General features: G+C 39.8%; 1 protein-coding gene across 17 annotated transcripts in view; it reads left to right on the top strand.

Annotated features, from left to right (window-relative positions):
• Positions 1-19,045, top strand: part of trim36 (tripartite motif containing 36) — a 153,332-nt gene extending 134,287 nt beyond the window's left edge. For all 17 annotated transcript variants that reach the window (XM_043711000.1, XM_043711002.1, XM_043710899.1 and 14 more), the window contains 3 exons: positions 550-843; positions 12,787-13,084; positions 18,287-19,045. In XM_043711000.1, coding sequence (XP_043566935.1) covers positions 550-843; positions 12,787-13,084; positions 18,287-18,653 — 959 coding nt within the window. In that variant the 3' untranslated portion in view covers positions 18,654-19,045. The remainder of the gene's footprint in view (positions 1-549; positions 844-12,786; positions 13,085-18,286) is intronic.
• The last annotated feature ends 227 nt before the right edge of the window (positions 19,046-19,272 follow it).

Here is a 19,272-nt window from a genome sequence, read left to right as displayed (position 1 = left end):
TTATCTCTCCACCCTTCAGGCTCTCTGCCTGTATTCCTGATGAAGGGCTTTTGCCCAAAATGTCGATTTTACTGCTCCTCTGATGCTGCCTGAACTGCTGTGCTCTTCCAGCACCACTAATCCACTCTCTGTATTCCATATGATCTAACTTTGCTAACCAGTCTACCACGAGGAACCCTATCAAATGCTTTACTGAAGCCCATATGGATCATGTCGACCAGTAGTTCAGACTGATCTGTATTTCCACACAATACGTGTCTTTCATTGAATGTCTTGCTAAACCATACATTTAATTATGTATTTTGGATCTTTCTGCTTTAGAAATTATTTTTTGAATGTAACATTAGCATAAGCAATTATGTGAGTTGCTTAAGAAATGGTTTAAGAACCTTTAATCATCTTCAGTCAAAACATGGAACTACATTGCTCCTTGTTTCATGAAGCTCCTAATTGGAAGTCATTATTAAGAATGGAAGCTTAATAATGGATTTATTGACTCTGTCTATATTTGTCAGTCTGTGCAATACTGAGAGTTGACTGATGTTCCAGTTCCAGATGCACCAGTTATCGACCTGACACAAAGCCGACTGTATGATGACGGAATCATCTGCTGGCAGCAGCCCAATGGTGCTCTTCCTGTTGACCACTACAAGCTTGAGTATAGGAGGCTTGACCAAGATGGAGACTGTGCCTGGGAGTCCACTGAAGACGTGTGCAGCACAAGTAAAGTCATCTCAAATCTTGACACCAATATGAGCTACATCTTCAGAGTGAAGGGGTGCAAGAATTCCATCTACAGTGATTACAGCAAGGAGGTCCTTTTCCATACGCCGCCTGCTCCAGGTATTCTCTTTGGAAGAACAAGAGTTATACTGTGTCGTAAATGAAGTTAATTCTTTCAAATAGTAATTAATCATTACTAAAACTGGGTGATCTGCCCGAGGAGCATAATTGAGTGATGAACAATCCTGAGTAGTTTAGAATTTTCCTACAGTGGAACCAGAAACTTTGTACTTTGCGTTTTACCTGAGGGTTTGTTTTTAGTCACACTGATGCTCTTTTAATTATGAGTTAGCTAATCTAATTGAGAGAATTATACTTTTTCTCTTTATACCAAAAGAGAGCCAGTTAAAATATTCACAAGAAATTACCTAGAATTTGTGTGTACTTATAAACAGCTTTGAAGTAATGTTTTTGAAGATTTTGTATCAGGTTTTGGAAGCAGAATGAGCAAACCGAACCTCAGCTATCCATCTTCCATCAGTTGCTTTGCCCACTGAAATAGAAACACATCTATACCACAGGGGTGAATCTTTAACTTAGAGATCGCTTCTTGAGTCAGAAGGTGAAGAATTTAAGCCTCAAACCAGGCAGTCTGGTAAATAGTTACTAGACGATGCTCCAAAATACTGGTTGATATCCCTGAGTTTGCTTGTGCCTGGATTGTTTGCGCACTGGTCCTGTGGTGCTGCTGCTGGCTATGAGTCAGAGGGATTGGGTTTGGGCTTCACTCCACTCAGAACTGGAGCGATTGAATGGGGTTAGCACCCAATATGGACACATGTGGGTTTCCCCTTCCTCCTGATTATAGAGCAGCCTTTCATGCAGCCCAGTTTGTGGAAAGATACTGGGTGATTTTCCATTGTTTGAAATTAATTGTGGAGGCAGGTGTGCAATATGCCAAATGACCCACCACCTGTATTGCCAAGGTAACTTGAACAATTGTATGCCAATCAGCTGATGAGTTTAAATGGTGGACAATCAGAGGCTGGTTCCTAAAGTCTGGGCCTATTCCTCCAGTATCAACTACAAGGAGGTAGGTCTCTCTTTTCCGTGGGGAACAGTGTCATGGGAGAAGGGGCTCACAGATGTTAAAAGCAAAGGGATCGGGGATGGTTTTCAGAGGGCACTCAATTGGATCCCTCCCCCCCCTCCCCCACACACTTTCTCTGCCTCTAATCGATCCCAAATTGAAACCATTTGAGACCCTACCTTCCCAATTCTGTCCCTCATGTGAAGCATGGTGAACCTGAGTTTAAACTGATCACCAGTCAACTTTCTGCAATGAAGGAACCATTTATGGTCCTCTGGGACTATGGTAACTTTCACTTAGAATCCTACATTGCAGAGAGAGTCCATTTGACCCATTGCATCTGTACCAATCCTCCTAAACCCTCCCACCAGGCCCACCCTAATCCACCACTGCATTTCCCATGGCTAACCCACCTAGCCTATATATCCCTAGACACTACAGGACAATTTAGCATGGCCAATCCACCTAAATTGCTCATCTTTGGACTGTGGGAGGAAACCAAAGCACTTGGAAGAAATCCACGCAGACACGGGGAGAACATGCAAACTCCATACAGACAGTCGCCCGAGCCTGGAATTGAACCCGTGCCCCTACTGCTGTGAGGCGGCTGTGCTAACGACTGAGCCACCGTGTCACCCAAACTTCACTTGCAGATTGAAGAGAAAATCTGTACAGAAAGTTCATCAACACTGCTGCCCCGAATGTGACACAAGGGTTTCACATATAAAATATGAGTTAGGACCAACCCTTGGGCAGAAAATCGCAGAGCTTCATTTTATGTTCTAATTCTGGACAACTTGTCATGAAGTTTATGGATGTGTTGTTGAAGTAAAAACTCCTTTGTTGCCTGATACCAAGACATTTCATTATATTTTCATATGCACATTAAATATGTTTCCATTGTGATTGAATTTGAGACAAAAGTATTTTGATTCTGTATGCATTGAATTGTTTTTCATTTTCTGATTTACTTAATGAAGAAAATGATTTTGGATTCAATACAATTCCAAAATTCTAAAAGTAAAGTCCTTGTAAATCAGACATTGCAATTGATGCTTTAGTGGCTGGCTTAAAGAGTTCAACTCTAACCATCTGCATTTTCTAAGATTGGACATTTGTGTCCCCTCCCCACAACTCCATTGGGGAATTTGTAAATGGAGATGTAAAATTCTTTGGTTGGTTTATCATGCTACCTGCTACCACCCTGGATTTTACTTGGAGGTGGAGTGGTAAATGAGGTCCATTTTTCCCTCAATTGAACCTCTTACGTGGTCACTTTCCACTCAGTGCTGGACCTTTCTGGGTATTTGGCTGGAATGCCTCTCTTGTGAGCCCTTTACCCAACTGGAGCATCTACATGTGTATCCTCATGCCCTGACCATTGCAACACATTTTCCCACCCACATCATTCCCCATCAACATGGCACTGTTCTCCTGGGGTCCCACTGAATTCCATGGAATTGATGTAGTCTCAGCAATGGCAATGGAATTCAGTGCTGGGGCTGGAGAGCAGCCAAGCACTCACTAGGCTGGAACCTCCTCCCAAGACAGAAGTGGAAGACACTCCCAAAGGTAATTTTTACTCCTTAATGTATAACTAGAACAACCATCAAGAGGAGGGCTGGGCTCCCTGCCAACTCGTTTATTCGACAGGACAGGATTTGCCACCATTTGAAAAATAAGTTTTTCTTAACTATTCAAACTAACTGAAGATCAGTTGTCATTAATTCCGTTAATTCCAGGATTGTTGGGCATCTTAGCTCTCATAAATATTCACATTTAGCAATGTATTAAATTAGAAAGAATGTCTTTATTTTTATGCAAGCCTGTAGAATTTGATTAGCAATACATAATTGGTAGATGCTCCCTTAAATCCTTCTTCCAATATTCTGCAATTGGTCATTAAGAATGCACCCTTTGAAGTTACCCTTTTAAAAAGATCCATACATGCATGAACAAGTTTGCTGATGTTAGTGTAGAATGGATTTAATCACACATGTTTGAATTAATTGCCTCAGTTCATGTCCATGTCTATCCAAGAAACCTGTGTTAGTGATGAATCACCTTGATTATGAATGAAGTCTATGGCAGTCAAATCTGTTGCTTTACTGTCTTCTATGGACTGTCTCAGCCTATCACTGTCTCAGTGCTGAAAATCTAAATTACTTCTGAGTTTAACAAACTCATTGTTTTCCTCAGTGTCTCCCAACTTGCAACCTTCATAAACCTGATTTTTTTCCAAAGCTTTGCTGCTATGTCCTGGTTCACACCATATCACATTCATCCATCATCTCCATGTTCACTGACCTACACTGGGGCCTGGTGTTGTAGTGTCTTGATTTTGAAATTCTCATCTTGGTTTCAAAAAACTTCATGACCTTATTTCACCTGATAACTGCTTCCTGTGAATTTCTTCAGCCCTACAACTGTCCAATATATCTGTCTTCTAATTTTGGCCTCTTGTATATCCCCAAATTTCACTAGCTTTAATTGATGATTGCCTATTTGTCTTAGAGCACATTATTTTACCACTTGGAGTCCTTGACGAGATTCATGTTTTGGAATTCCATCTTGACAACCGACTTTTCATATCAGACACTCTTAAGAAATTTAAGACATTGATCGGAGGTGATGGCCTGGTGATATTGTTACTGCGATAGTAATCCAGGGGACCAGGCTAATATCCTGGTGACATTGGTTTGAATTCCACCATGAGGAGAAAGTGAGGTCTGCAGATGCTGGAGATCAGAGCTGAAAATGTGTTGCTGGAAAAGCGCAGCAGGTCAGGCAGCATCCAGGGAACAGGAGAATCGACGTTTCGGGCATAAGCCCTTCTTCAGGAAGAAGGGCTTATGCCCGAAACGTCGATTCTCCTGTTCCCTGGATGCTGCCTGACCTGCTGCGCTTTTCCAGCAACACATTTTCAGCTTTGAATTCCACCATGGCAGGTCTTGAAGTTTGAATTAAATAAAAAAAATCTGGGATAGAAAGTTAGGCTAATGGTGATTATTGCCAATTGTCATAAAAGCCCATCTGGTTTGCTAATGTTCGTCATACAAAAAAAATCAGCCATCTTTATCTTTATCTGGTCTGCCCAATATGCTCCACCAACCCACAGCTATGTGGCTAACTCATAGCTTTCCTTTGAGTGATTAGGGATAGGCGTTAGATGCTGGCCTAGCTGGTCTATAGGTAGACCGACAATTTGGGACTATTCTCCAATTGTCTTCAATTCACTTACTTTGATCTATATCTTGAAATCTGCCTGCCTTTCATGAACTACATATTTTAGAGATAGATTAACTATTTCCTGGAGATTAATAGATTAACCAGGGATAGTCAGCATGATTTTGTTAAGGGTTTAGTCAGTAGCAGCATGATGGCTCAATGGTTAGCACTGCTGTCTGATGGGTTTGATTCCAGTCTCAGTCTCAGTGACTGTGTGGAGTTTTCACGTTCTCCCCGTGTCTGCGTGAGTTTCCTCCCACAGTCCAAAAAATGTGCAGGTTAGGTGAATTGGTAGTGCTAAATTGGCCATAGTGTTCAGGGATGTGTCGGCTAGGTGCATTAGTCAGGGGTAAATATAAGATAGGGAGAATGGGTCTGCTTGGGTTAATCTTCGGAGGGTTGGTGTGGATTTGTTGGTCTGAAGGGTCTGTTTCCACACTGTAGGGATTTGAAGTAACAGGGAGGTTAGTGTAGTGGATGTTGGCTATATGAATTTTAATAAACCAACTGACAAGGTCCCTCGTGGCAGACTGCTAAGAAAAATTAAAACCCATGGGATTTGGGCGAAAGTGGAATTGGATTTTAAATTGGGTCAATGACAGGACATAAGAGGTAATGGTCATTGGATATTTATATGAATGGAAACTGTTTCCAATGATGGCCCACAGGGATCAGTTTTAGTCGCTTGCTCTTTGTGGTATGTATTCTATTTAAAAGCTTAAATGTGTAATGCATAATTGGGAAACTTCCAGATGACACAAAAAATTGGATGGGAGCTGGTCATGAAGAGGACAGCTGTTGACTGCAGTAAGGTATCAATGGTTTTGTTCATTGGGCAGAAAAGTGTTAAATTGAACTCAATCTGGAGAAATATGAAGTTTTGTGCTTGTAAAGAGCAAACTAAGCAAGGGAATGCAGAATAAATGGGAGGGCATTGAGAGTATTAGAGGAGGTGAGAACTCTTGGAGTGCATGCTCACTGGTCCCTGAAGGTGGCAGGATGTGAAGAAGGCATCTGGGATGTTTTCCTTCATTGGGTGTGGTGCTGATTATATTAGCAGGGAAGTAATGCTGTAACTATATAAGACATTGTTCAGGACACAACTGGAGTTTTGTTAACAGTACTGGTTTACACGTTGTAGCAGGAAAATAATTTCTTCAGACAGAGTACAGGGGAGAATTGCAAGTATATTTCCAGGACAGAAAATTGCAAGCTCAGCTCGGGTTGCTTTTCTTACAGAATAGGAAGCTGAGGGTTAATTAATTGAGGTGTAGAAATAATGAAGGGCTTGTTTAGAATGGACAAAGAAGACCTGTTTTCCCTCTCAGAGAGGTTAAGTACTAGGGGAAGCAGTTGTAAGGTGATTGGTAGAAGCATTATTGAGGAAATGAAGCAAATTTTCTTAACTGAGAGATTGTTAGGTGTGTGGAATTTGTTGCTCGGCTGGTGATTGAGTTGAAAGTCCTCAACCCATCTAAAATGAACCAAGTCTGTGCTTGAAGCTCTGTAACCCATTGGGTGTTGGAGTTGGATTCATCCAGATAGTGGCAAGGAGGTTTCCTTATGTGATCATTAATAAACTAAATAATTGGTGGCCAGGCAGGGAAGTTGAACGTGGGTCTTTCTACCAGAACTTAATTTTGATGGAGTTGTGAAGAGAACAAGGCTCAGGTACTCTGGCCTCCACCCAGTCTAATTATGTTGCCTTCCAGCTTTCAGGCCCATTACCTCTGGGGGCATGATATTCCACACTCAGAGTAAATTTTACATTCTTTTTATTCATTCATGGAATGCTAGGGTCACTGATTGGGCCAAAATTTGTTGCCCATCCCTAATTGTTCAGAAGGCAGTAAAGAGGCAGTTACATTGCTGTGGTTCTGGAGTCTCATGTTGACCAGAGCAGATAAGGATGTCACATTTCCTTTCCTAAAGGACATGAGTGAACCAGATGGGTTTTTACAGCAATCGACACTGTGGTCATTAGGCTAGTTTCTCATTCCAAATTTTTATTGAACTCAAATTTAGAAAATTGACAAACAAGTTGACATTCAAATCCATGTCTCCAGAGCATGGACCTGAGCTTCTGGATTGTGAGTCCAATGACATTATCACTACTCCCTGATGCAGTTCAGTGTCCTGTTGTGAGTCATTGTATCAGAAATATAGTATGGATTCTGAAAGATCAATCAATTTAAATGAGAGGTAACCTACACCCTCATTTACACTAAAGTACTTGGATGTGCATTTGGTTTAAACTGGTGCAGACCTTGTTTTCAGTTTCCACTTGCAGTATAAAATATAACATTAATGTTGGCAGTGCCTAGTGGACTCCTGTTTTAGTTTCAATGTAGTACATTGAACAAAAGGGACTGTTTACAGACCAATAATGGTACTATTAGGGTTGGTGATAATGAGGGTTTATGGTGTATAGGATAGTAGTGGTGTATCCAGTAGCATATATTTACAAATGAAGTGATGAAAAATCAATAATCACTCAATAGTACAGTTTGCTAAAAACTGAGATATGCTGCTGTAGCTTTTCATCTTGCACTTGTCAGGGCAAATGGTGATGGCTAGCACAAGGAGGCATAGCTTTAACTTGAGGAGTAATAGATATAGGACAGATTTCAGAGGTAGTTTCTTTACTCAGAGAGCAGTAGGGGGGTGGAACACACTGCCTGCAACAGTAGTAGACTCGCCAACTTTAAGGGCATTTAAGTGGTCATTGGATAGTCATATGGACGAAAATGAAATTGTAGGTTAGATGAGCTTCAGATTGGTTTCACAGGTCGGCGCAACATTGAGGACCGAAGGGCCTGTACTGAGCTGTAATCTTCTATGTTCTAAATGATCAGAACAATTTATATCACAGGAGAAAATGATTGTTGATTGTTTATCAAGTTATTCTGATTGACTAGAGTTTTGTGATCGAGAAAGCAATGAAGAACTGTAATCTCCCCCAGCTTCTGGGTATGTCAAAACAGGTGTAAAGTTTGAACATATTCCTTTTACTTGCAGAGAATGGGGCCTAGTGTATGCATGTCCCTTTGAAAAGCATGGATGGGGCATGTTATGAGCTTCACTGATTATCTTAAACTGGTTAATCTGGCATTGAAATTCATACACAACATTGCTCAGTTGTTTGATAATCTGAAGGGTCATAATTTTAATCCAAGGATTTTCTTGAGAATATCTCATTTTTGAGGAAAACAACCCCAACACTGGTTGTTGGTCCCAAGACCAGAAAGGACAAATCTTTTTCAAACAATAAACTAAACCAATCCCAGCCAAAAGAGACATTGATCATCTAATCCCTTGCTCCAAATTGGCCAGGGAGATACTGACATCAACAAGTTTGATATAATCAAGGAGATGATAGAGCCCACTGGAAGGCAGTTCGCACATTGTACAATATTCAAGACCTGGAGTTCCCATTGTTTCACAATGCCAGCTGGTCAAGGGGCTGGAAAACAATACACATTCAAACAAACTTTCTGTCCAGACAACCAGTCAAGGCAATTTTATTTGTTCTTGCTGTCTGAGTGGAGCAGTCCGAAAATGATATAGGTGGGGCATCCTCAGAAACGAAGGGGTTAATAGTGGAAGAAAGAAAGAAACATGGAGGCAAACTCCTATTCTCTGTCTCTATAATCAGGACCAAAGGAAGTTACATATGCCAAGGAGTAGGTACAACCCCAAGGATTCTGGATTAATGGTGCTGGAAGAACACAGCAGTTCAGGCAGCATCTGAGGAGCAGTAAAATCTTAAAAACAATGACTGCAGATGCTGGAAACCAGATTCTGGATTAGTGGTGCTGGAAGAACACAGCAGTTCAGGCAGCATCCGAGGAGCAGTAACAACCCCAAGGATGTTAACCAGATAAGAGACTTCATCCAGGGCCTGCATACAACCCGCTGCCATGTGGAAAGTTGCCCCACATGTCCGAACCACAGATTTTTGGGAGTTTAAGAACTATTTTGTAATTAATCATAAGAACATTTAGCATTTGTTGTGCTATATTGAGATTCACTAAATGTATGAAACATACTCTCATTATTCAAAATCTAAAAGCAATATTGATTGCATTATTCATTTTTTTTCCAGTATGGTTCATAAAGGTCAGCCCAGACTTTTGACCGTGAATAAGTGAGTTCAGTCATAATCAGTAACGTTGAATGATGATCACATGTTCAGAGACGGCTTAAAAAGCATAATATCCCTTTAGAATGATAGCAGTATCGTGTTCGAAGAAAATGTTTTTGGAATTACCACTGTCTATTTAGAGTGTGAAATGGTTTGCTAACATGTTGATCAAACTTTGAGAAACTATGTCTTTTAGAATTTAGAATTTTTTCGGAATTTAGGATCCCTACAGTGTGGAGACAGGCCCTTCAGCCCAACTAGTCCACACCGACCCCCTGAAGAGTCTCCCACCCAAAACCATTACTCATTACTCTATATTTACCCCTGATTAATTGTGGGTAAATTTAGGTCCCTGAACACTTTTCAGATCTGAAAGTCAGGCATGTGTGAACAGCACTTGCTAAGAATCCTGAGTGTGCTAAATAGCCACATTCACAACCAGTTCAAGATAATCAGTCAAACTGATTACATGGTTCGTTTACACTTGGTCGAAGTAAACACATTCAAATGCAGGGGTCCATTCTCTAAGCAAAAGGAATGTGTTCAAGACTTATCCCTTTCTTGAATTAACTTGGAGAATCAGAGTAAGTTTCTAGTTTCATGCTGTTTTCTTGATGGCAATGCCTCAGTCAATCTGAAATGACTTGCTGACTAATTAGCATCCTTTTCTCATGTAATATAATTTGTCGTAATCATTTGAAATTTAGCATTTTTGGCATTTGTCCTGATGGGTATGAGATGAAAAACTTCAGTAACATATCTCTCTGTTCAGCAATATTCAGAAATATCTATAGTTAGTAATTTATATTGCCCTATGAGCATGCTATAAAACAAAGTAAGAAGCACATTAAACAAAAAAGAATCCAAGTCTACATCAAAGCCACTGAAGGTTGAAATATCCATTTAGTTCTCAAGCATTTTGTTTACTTGCACAAATTAAAGCAGAATAATAGACCAGACTGTATTTGGAGCATCACAACTGAATTAGGTCATGTTGGCTCCACAGTATGATGTTAATAGATTCTGCATTCATCACATAACTATTATATAATGTTAAACTATTGCCATAACTATTATATAATGTTAAACAATTGCCATAACTATTATATAATGTTAAACTATTGCCATCTAGGTTGGTTGTTTTGCACTTTCTAAACAATGACATTTTAACATTTTCTACTGTTATATACAGCTTGCTCTTCCTAACATTCTTGTTTATTTTAATTTATCTCATATGTGATATTCTCATTTATACTTACTGAACTTGGTAAATACCATTACGTCTATGGGAGCTTGATGTGGGTAAAATAGGTTGCCATGTCTACCTACATTCAGTTGTTTGCATTTTATTATTTCTGTGTTTCTTTGTGCTATAAAAGCAGGATTCACTTTTGTTTAGGTGCAGTCATGGGTGGACTTACTTTTGTACAATGGTTGAGTACTTTAATTTAGACTTTCCCAGTATGTAAATAGATATGAAATGTTATTATTTACAGCAGAAGTTACATTGTACATTGAGTTGTACAACATGCCTTTACACCAAAGCTTTTAGAGTTGTCTTATTCAAACATTTAAACTTTTCTCACCAGAATGACCAATATGAATTATTGCACTTAATTTTGTAATGTTCTCCTGACAGCAATAAAGTATTTTGTAGACTTTAAAAGGTTTCGTATTGTCATGACCAAGTGCTCAGTAAACCATTTCTCAGTTTTATTCAAAAATACAATGCAGCAACATAAATCAAATTGAAATGTAGCATCATGTGTATTACAGAAGAGATTATGTCAAAAACCGTTGGCACAAAGATTTTCTGGTTCTCCTGTATGCCCAAGGCAGTTTTGCTTAGTACTCTCAAGTGAAGATAAATTTGCTTCAAATAGATCAAGCTTTGAAGTACCCAACAACACCAAGCCAGCAAAAACATCTTTTCAAACATTGGAGATGTAAACTGCCTTTGAACAATGTGTGTGGGCAGACCCGTGATATTATAAAAGAAAGGCTTATTACTGTTATGCATGTAATTATGTGTCATGTAGTACGGAGATAGTATAAAACCAATTTAATAGGGTTCAGCTCCTGATGTAGAATTGTTCATGATTGAAGAATTTGATGCTGAAATTGGTGCTCTTAATATTTTTGGTGATTAGTTTTAATTTTCTTATAGATGGTAATTAGATCATTCAGTTCCAGTCTTAAATCTTCCATCACGGTTTCCAAATGTCCGTGCTGAATGTTTTATATGATTTACCTTTCTCTGGAAAACAACTCTTTGACAAAATATAACATTGACAGTTGCACGATAAAGATAAGATCAGCTTTTTGTAATGTGACACTTCCATGACTGGAAATTAGTTACATGACTGTCAAGCAGAAGAATGGAGTGGTCTACCCTGTATTAATGCTGTTTTGTCATTTGCACGTAGATGATAATTTTGCATGAGATATGATTGGTTTTGACAATATTTCCTTGTCTCTGACAGAGTGCTGAAAGATGAAATATTTTGAGGATTTTTTATTCAGAAGTACAGCCTTTAAAGTAGATGAGGAAAGTAATCACATGCCTAGCTCATATCAAACAATTGATTTTGCAGAAAACGTAGTGCATAAAATCAGATGGGTCCAATTTGCATCAGGATGACAAGATTTTAAAACTTTGAGACCCAACAAAATCCCATTTCCAAATAGCTCACTTCAGGCTTGATAGAGGCAGGGCATCTACCTTTGGAAGGTCGCTGGATAATGTAGATGTTATATTTATTCTGTAGCCTCTGATTTACAGCCTGCAGTTTAACTCTGGTAAGCTGCCCCAGGAATCATGGAGGAAAGGGAGAACAACTTTGAAACGAAGAGAAACCCTTGCAAAGTATTGCTGATTGGCCCAGAGGAGCCCTTTGTCCTCTGAGGTGAGGTTTAGGTTGGAAAGTGCAGTCAAAGGAGCCTTAGTGAGTTACTGCAGGGCAGCATGCAAATGTGGCCACTGTATATCAGCAGTGAAGGGGCACAATGATTGAGTGGTGGATCGGGTGCCAATCAGGGGCGCTGCTTTGTCCTGGATTGTGTGAAGCCTCTTTAGTGTTATGCGAGCTGCACTCATCCAGGCAAGTGTGGAGTATTCCATCACACTCCTGACTTTCATCGCAATGAATCGAAATGCATTGTTCTAACACTTAGAAACTAGTCATAGTGCACAAACACCACAGGTAGTCCTCTCCATTAGAAAGAGAGAACTGGTTACATATAGCTGGGGGCACCAGATTGCGAGTGTGGGGCGAGATGAAGAGGAATGTCTCCATGAACCACTGCAGCCAGTATCATTTATATCACACCGAAAGCAACCCCCACACAGATGATTTATAACAGTATTGCTAGAGAAGCATCATTGCTTCTTGAGAACAGAAGTAATGATGTGTTTTAGGCAGAGTAAATGGTCAATAAATGCTGGCCCAGCCAGTGATGTCCATGTCCCATGAGTAAGTAAACACAATATATTCTGGGAATGAGAGCCAGGAAACAAACATAAACTGTCAGTTTTATTTTACTTAGTAATGAAAATAGTGAACTCATGATTGAAAACATTTTTCTTTCTTTTTAAATATAGTTTTAAGGTTTTTGTTTGATGAGAAGTGTGGCTACAACAGTGATCACCTGATCTTAAACAAACAGAGAGACTCTGTGGAGAGTGTCGCTGGGCTCCCCATGTTGCTCAGTGCAGAACGGATTGTGGTTGGAAGTTATATGTCTCTCAACTTCATCACCGGAGACACAGGAGTAACAAAAGGAAAATACTACTGGGCTTTCCGCGTGGAGCTCTGCTCATACTTGGTTAAAGTAGGTGTGGTGTCCGACACAAAGCTTCAAGAGTGGTTTCACAGTCCACCAGATATCAACAGTCCCAGGTTTGTCCCTCGTTACCTATTCAGTGTAGCTGCATGGCACTAACTGTACATCAATTTACAAGCTGTAAACATTGGCTGCAAACATTTTCTGGCAATGAATTTGTGGCCATAGAGTGAAGGTCAAGTTGATTATCCACTTTCTATTGCAATTTTTGAATAAAGTTTTGGACAACTTTTCCTGAATAATACATGAAGAGAAAAATGAAACCATCTCGAACCAGTAGCGGATGTTGGACTATTTGAAACTGTTGCCAGTCAATTGTGTGAATGATGCTGATGTATATCCTCTTTATTTAGAATGATTACAAAATTGATCAACTGCAGGACTGCTTAATCATCAATAATAAATTCTTTAATAGAATCCTAGTTCACCATTTTTGGTGAAGACATTTAAGGAACCTGCCAGACATCCCAAAACCTCCATTCTACTCCATCAACACTTGATTCCCTTGTTGGTTAAAAATGTTTTAAAATCTTCCAAATATAACTTCAAGTTCAATGACCCAGCCTCCACTGTTTTCTGGAGAAAGGGGGATTGACAAACTAACAGTCCTTTGACAGAAAAAAAATCTTCTTCTCTGTCTTAAAAGAGACATCTGCTGATTTTTGTCGTGTTCTAATGCAATGGTGCAGAAAAGGTTACTAAGTGAGTTTTTTGATAAGAATTTCTGGATGCCATTGTGCACCATAGTAGTCTGACATGTGATGTAATGTTCTCATACATAAAGACAAAATGTAAGAAAATAAGGAAAGTCACGGTAAGAAAGTGAGGGTCTTAAAGAGTGGTCAGTGAGAGTACTGTCAAAATGTGTATCAATCTTAGCGGCAGGTTTTGGGATGTCTGGCAGGTTCCTTAAATGTCTTTAAGTTCACATCAGAATATAGGACTTAGAGGTGGACCATAAGACCAGAGGATGTGGGAGCAGAATTAGGTCATTCAGTCTATCAAGTGTGCTGCACCAATCAATCATGCTGATATGTTCCTCAATCCAATTCTCCTGCCATCTCCCCATAACCCTTGATCTCCCTGCTAATTAGGAAACTACTGAGCTGTATCTTAAATACAACCAATACTTGGCCTCCATAGCCATCTGTGGCGAAGAGTTCTACTGATTCACCGCACTCTGGTTGAAGAAATTCCTCATCATCTCAGTTCAAAAGGTCCGAGTCTCTCCAACTAGCGGAAACATCTTCTCCACATCCACTCCATCCAGCCTCTCAGTATACTGTTGGTTTCAATAAGAACCACCACACTTCCCCCCTCGCCAATTGAGTACAGATTCAGAATCCTCAACCGATCCTCATATGACAAGCCCTTCATCCCTGACATCATTCTTGGAAACCTCCTCTGGACCCCCTCCGATGACAGTGGAGTAGGCCTTTGGCTCTTCGAACTGCTCCAGTACTCATTAAGATCATGGGAAATCTGATTATGGTCTCAAATTGGCTTTTCTGTCTACTCCCTCAACACTTGATTCCCTTGTTGGTTAAAAATGTTTTAAAATCTTCCAAATATAACTTCAAGTTCAATGACCCAGCCTCCACTATTTTCTGGAGAAGAGAGACTGACAAACTAACAATCCTTTGACAGAGAAAAAAAATCTTCTCTGTCTTAAAAGAGACACTTGCTGGTTTTAAACTGTGTTCCCTAGTGCTAGACTCCCCTACTGTCAAGTTCCATTGGGATCTTACATGTTTCATTATGATCACTTCTGTTTCTTCTCAATTCCAATGGTTTGGGGCCATTCTGATTACCCTTTCGACATAACATAATTCCTTCACCCCAGAAATGAATCAAGTGAACATTTTCAGAACTGTTGTTAATAGAAATTTGTCCTTTTTCAAGTTAAGAGACCAAAATTCTATACAATGTTCCAAATGTGATCCCACCATCACCTGTATAGCTGCAGTAACACTTCCCTACTTTTGTATTCCATTGTCCTTGTAATAAACGACGAGATTGTATTTTCCTTGCTAATCGCTTGCTGTACCTGCACACTAACCTTTTATGATTTGTGTATCAAGACACCTAGGTCCCTCTGTACCATTGAGTTCTGCAATATATCTCTGTTAAATAGTATAATGATTTTATATCTTCAAATAAAAGTTGGCAAGTCCACATTTTTCTGCATCATATTCATCTACCAAACGTTTGCCCACTCACTGAATTTATCCCAATTATAGACACTATACCTTCCTTGCCAACTTACTATCCTAACTAACCACCATTTAGCCAGACTCTTTATCCAAGTCATTGATATAGATGCATAAATATTGATTCCTATAACATCAACTAGTTACAGTTTGCAGCCTGAAAAAACCCATTTATCCCCATTCTCTATGTCTTGTTAACTTAACATTACAAGCTCTCATTTTATATAGAAATCCTTGTCAAGGCACCTTATCAACACCTTGTGAAAATCTCGGTACCTTTTCTACTAATTCCTCTTTATCCACCTTTCTTCGAATTTTGCCAAAAGCTGTCAATAACTTAGTCAAACACATCAATAACATATGGTCCAGACCACTGCTTAATGAATTTGACAATTATAATCACCCACATTACTTACTGAAATAAATGGCTGTTATTATTTAGAATTGCCATGCAAATGGAGCATAAATGTAAAGTCACTTAGCCTCAGCAATTCTAGTCTAGATATGACCAATTAAGTATAAAGCTGATAAAGACAGATACAATCAAAAGCTTGATCTAAAAATGTGAGGAAAGTAGGTTTAATGTTAGGTGTATGAAAGCCCACCTGAAAATTGCATAATACAGTTGACACAGGAACCTCGATTATCTGGCATTCGATTATCCGAATATCAGATTATCCAGCAAGATCGCAAGGTCCCGATGCTGAGCTACACTATATTATCCAACATTTGATTATCTGGAATTTGATTAACTGAACAAAATACTTCCTGCCCATGTCCTTCGGATAATCAAGGTTCCTGTGTACATTCTACAGCATTATACAGGACCTGACCAACCTCATAGAACTCTATGAGGCAGTAACAAGCAAGTTAGACAAAGGAGAGGCAGTGGATCTGATTATTTGGATTTCCGAAAGGCCATTGACAAGATGCCACACAAGAGGCTGTTAAATAACATAAGAGCTTGTAGTGTTAGGGGCAAGATACTGGTGTGGATAATGGATTGGCTGACTGGCAGAGAGTAGAGAGTGAGGATAAAGGGGTCTTTTTCAGGATGACAGTCAGTGACTAGTGCAATTCCACAGGGGTCAGTGTTGGTACCACAACTATTCACGTTATACATTAACGTGGACAAAGGAACTGAGGGTATTGTTGCTAGGGTTGAAAATGATACAAAACGTTGGTGGGACAGATAGCGTTGAGGAAACCGGGAAGCTGCAGAAGGACTTGGACATGCTAGGCAGGTGGACAAAGAAATGGCAGATGGCAGACAATGTGGGGAAGTGTGAGGTTATGCACTTTGTTAGGAAGAACAGAGGAATAGATTATTTTCTAAATGGGGAAATACTTCAGAAATCTGAAATACAAGAGACTTTAGAGACCTGGTTCAGGATTCTCCTAAGGTTAACATGCAGGTTCAGTTGGCAGTTAGGAAGGCAAATGCAATGATGACATTGATTTCAAGAAGGCTAGAAACGGAGCAGATTTGGGCCTTGTATCTAAAGAAGGATATGCTGGCCTTGGAGGGGATCCAGAGGAGGTTTACAAGAATGATCCTAGGGATTAAGAGCTTGTCAAGTGAGTAATGGTTGAGGACTTTGGGTTTGTAGTTGATGGGATTTAGAAGGATGAAGGGGGGATCTGTTTGAAACTTATCGAATATTGAGAGGCTTGGATAGAGTGAACAGGTAAGAGAGACTAGGACCTGATGGCACAATCTCAGAGTGAAGGGATCTTCCTTTAGAACTGAGATGAGGACGAATTTCTTTAGCCAGAGAGTGGTGAATCTGTAGAACACATTACCACAGAGGTTGGGGAGGCCAAGTCATTAAGCACATTTAGGACAGAGATAAGTAAGTTCTTGACTGGTAAGGGGATCAAAGGTTATGGGAAGAAAGTAGGAGAATTGGATTGAGAAACATACCAGTCATGATAGAATGGTGGAGGAGCCTGATTGGGTCAAATGGCCTAATTCTGCTACTATATGTTATGGTCTTACAGACTGCTGATGTTGCACGTGAAGTTTCTCAGCTGGCTGCTGGTTATACAGTCAAGAACTGGAAGATGAAGTATTCTAAATTCTGTCCTTGCTATTAGCAAATTGAGGAACATACTCTGCGCATACCTGAATTTACAATCTGTGTGAGATACTCTTCAGCTTCCTAAACTGTTAATAGCCCAATAAGGACACTGCTAAACATGTTAAATAAAAACATCTGGCTATGATAACTACATGGCTGCTGTTTTTTTTAACATTCCGTTATTAGTTTTAAGGGGGACATTTGTTACTGCCCCGGTCAGGCCTAATTGAGACTTCACACTTCTCATACAATAGGAATGGCATGGTAGCTCAGTGGTTAGCACTGCTGCCTCACAGCACCAGGGTCCCAGGTTTGATTCCAGCCTTGGGTGGATTCCAATCTGTGTGGAATTTGCACGTTCTCCCCGTGTCTGCATAGGTTTCCTCCGGTTTCTCCCACAGTTACAAAGATATGCAGGTCAGGTGAATTGGCCATGCTAAATTGCCCATAGTGTTAGATGCATCATTCAGAGGGAAATGGGTCTGGGTGGGTTACTCTTCAGAAGGTCAGTGTTGTCTGGTTGGGCTGAAGGGCTCCTGTTTCCACACTGTAGGTAATTTAATCTATCTAAAGAAAGTGGACAGAATAGAATAGATACAACATAGTTGTGGGTGTGGTACAACACATAATAGAGATGAACTATTAGCTTGAAACTGTAGTCTGTCATTCTCTTTGATTCTTCTAGCATGTGGTGAACATGAATACGCAATTGATAAAAGAAAGTATTGTAGTTTGTAAATATATACAAAGCCTTTCAATTAATCTCACAAAACCCCGTCTGGAGCAAATGCTGAGAAATGAGTCTTAGATTTGTGAGAGCTTATTTTGTCTCTAGTCAACCTCCTTTTCTCCAACTGAAAACTACCTTGTTTTGTTCGAAAGCACAGCTGCATATGCCAGTAATGGATAGACATCATCTGTGTTTATTTTGTCTCTCTTCTCTGACTTAACTGCTTGTTTTTCACAGGTATGATCAAGACAGTGGCCACGACAGCGGGAGTGAAGATATTGCTTTGGAACAGTCCCAACCTTTCACTTTTGTTACCATAGGGATGAAGAGACTTTTCATCCCGAAAGGTTCTGCCAGTTCATCCACAGAATCTTGCAAGCGCTCTGTATCCACTCCCAGCCGGATTGGCATTTGCCTGGACTACGACAAAGGGAAAGTGAATTTCTACAATGCAGATACTATGCAGTGTTTGTATGAAAGAAGGGTGGAATGTTCTGGAACAATGTATCCTGCCTTTGGGCTAATGGGAGGTGGGGCAGTACATCTGGATGAATTAATTACACTGAAAGAATCTACAAAACCTGGTTTCTTTCTCGATTCTTGATTGATGGGAGGCATTTTTCTCCATAGATTTAAAAACAGTAAAAAAAAATGTTTGCTTCCCTGTTTATAGCACTTTAAGGCATGCATTGCTTGAAGAGCCTCTATAACTGGTTCCACTTGGTTCTCGGTAGAGTTTGTGCAATACACAGCCACTGAATAGACAATAGAAAGTGGTAGTGGATGGTTGTGGCTGTCAAATATCTTCCTTTTATCCTCCTTCACCTTGGCTTCACTTTGTTTTCATACAAACTGGATTGTTTAAAATTAGTTGGAAATGCACCTTTTCAAAGAAATAAGACTGTTGAGATGTGTTAATTATTTTGTTAAGATATGCAGATGTGACCAACTGCATTTGGCTTATTTAATGTTTTCAAAGTAAAAATGTAAACCCAACTGTTGTGAGTTGCCCTGTTTTTGACCGAATCATGTTTTAGAATCCCAGGTTGCACCACTGCCAAGATGGAGCACAATAAAGCCATCACCAATCAAAACTGCTCAGATAAAAGCAAAATACTGTGGATAGTGGAGGTCTGAACTAAAACCAGGAAATGCTGGAGAAACTCAGCATCTGTGGAGAGAGAAATAAAGTTAATGTTTTCAATCCAAACTGGCACTTTTCA

Source organism: Chiloscyllium plagiosum, chromosome 2 (assembly GCF_004010195.1).
Source record: "Chiloscyllium plagiosum isolate BGI_BamShark_2017 chromosome 2, ASM401019v2, whole genome shotgun sequence".
NCBI classification, from domain to species: Eukaryota; Metazoa; Chordata; class Chondrichthyes; order Orectolobiformes; family Hemiscylliidae; genus Chiloscyllium; species Chiloscyllium plagiosum.
Note: the sequence above shows the minus strand (reverse complement) of the source record. Positions and strands in the feature narration are given on the sequence as shown.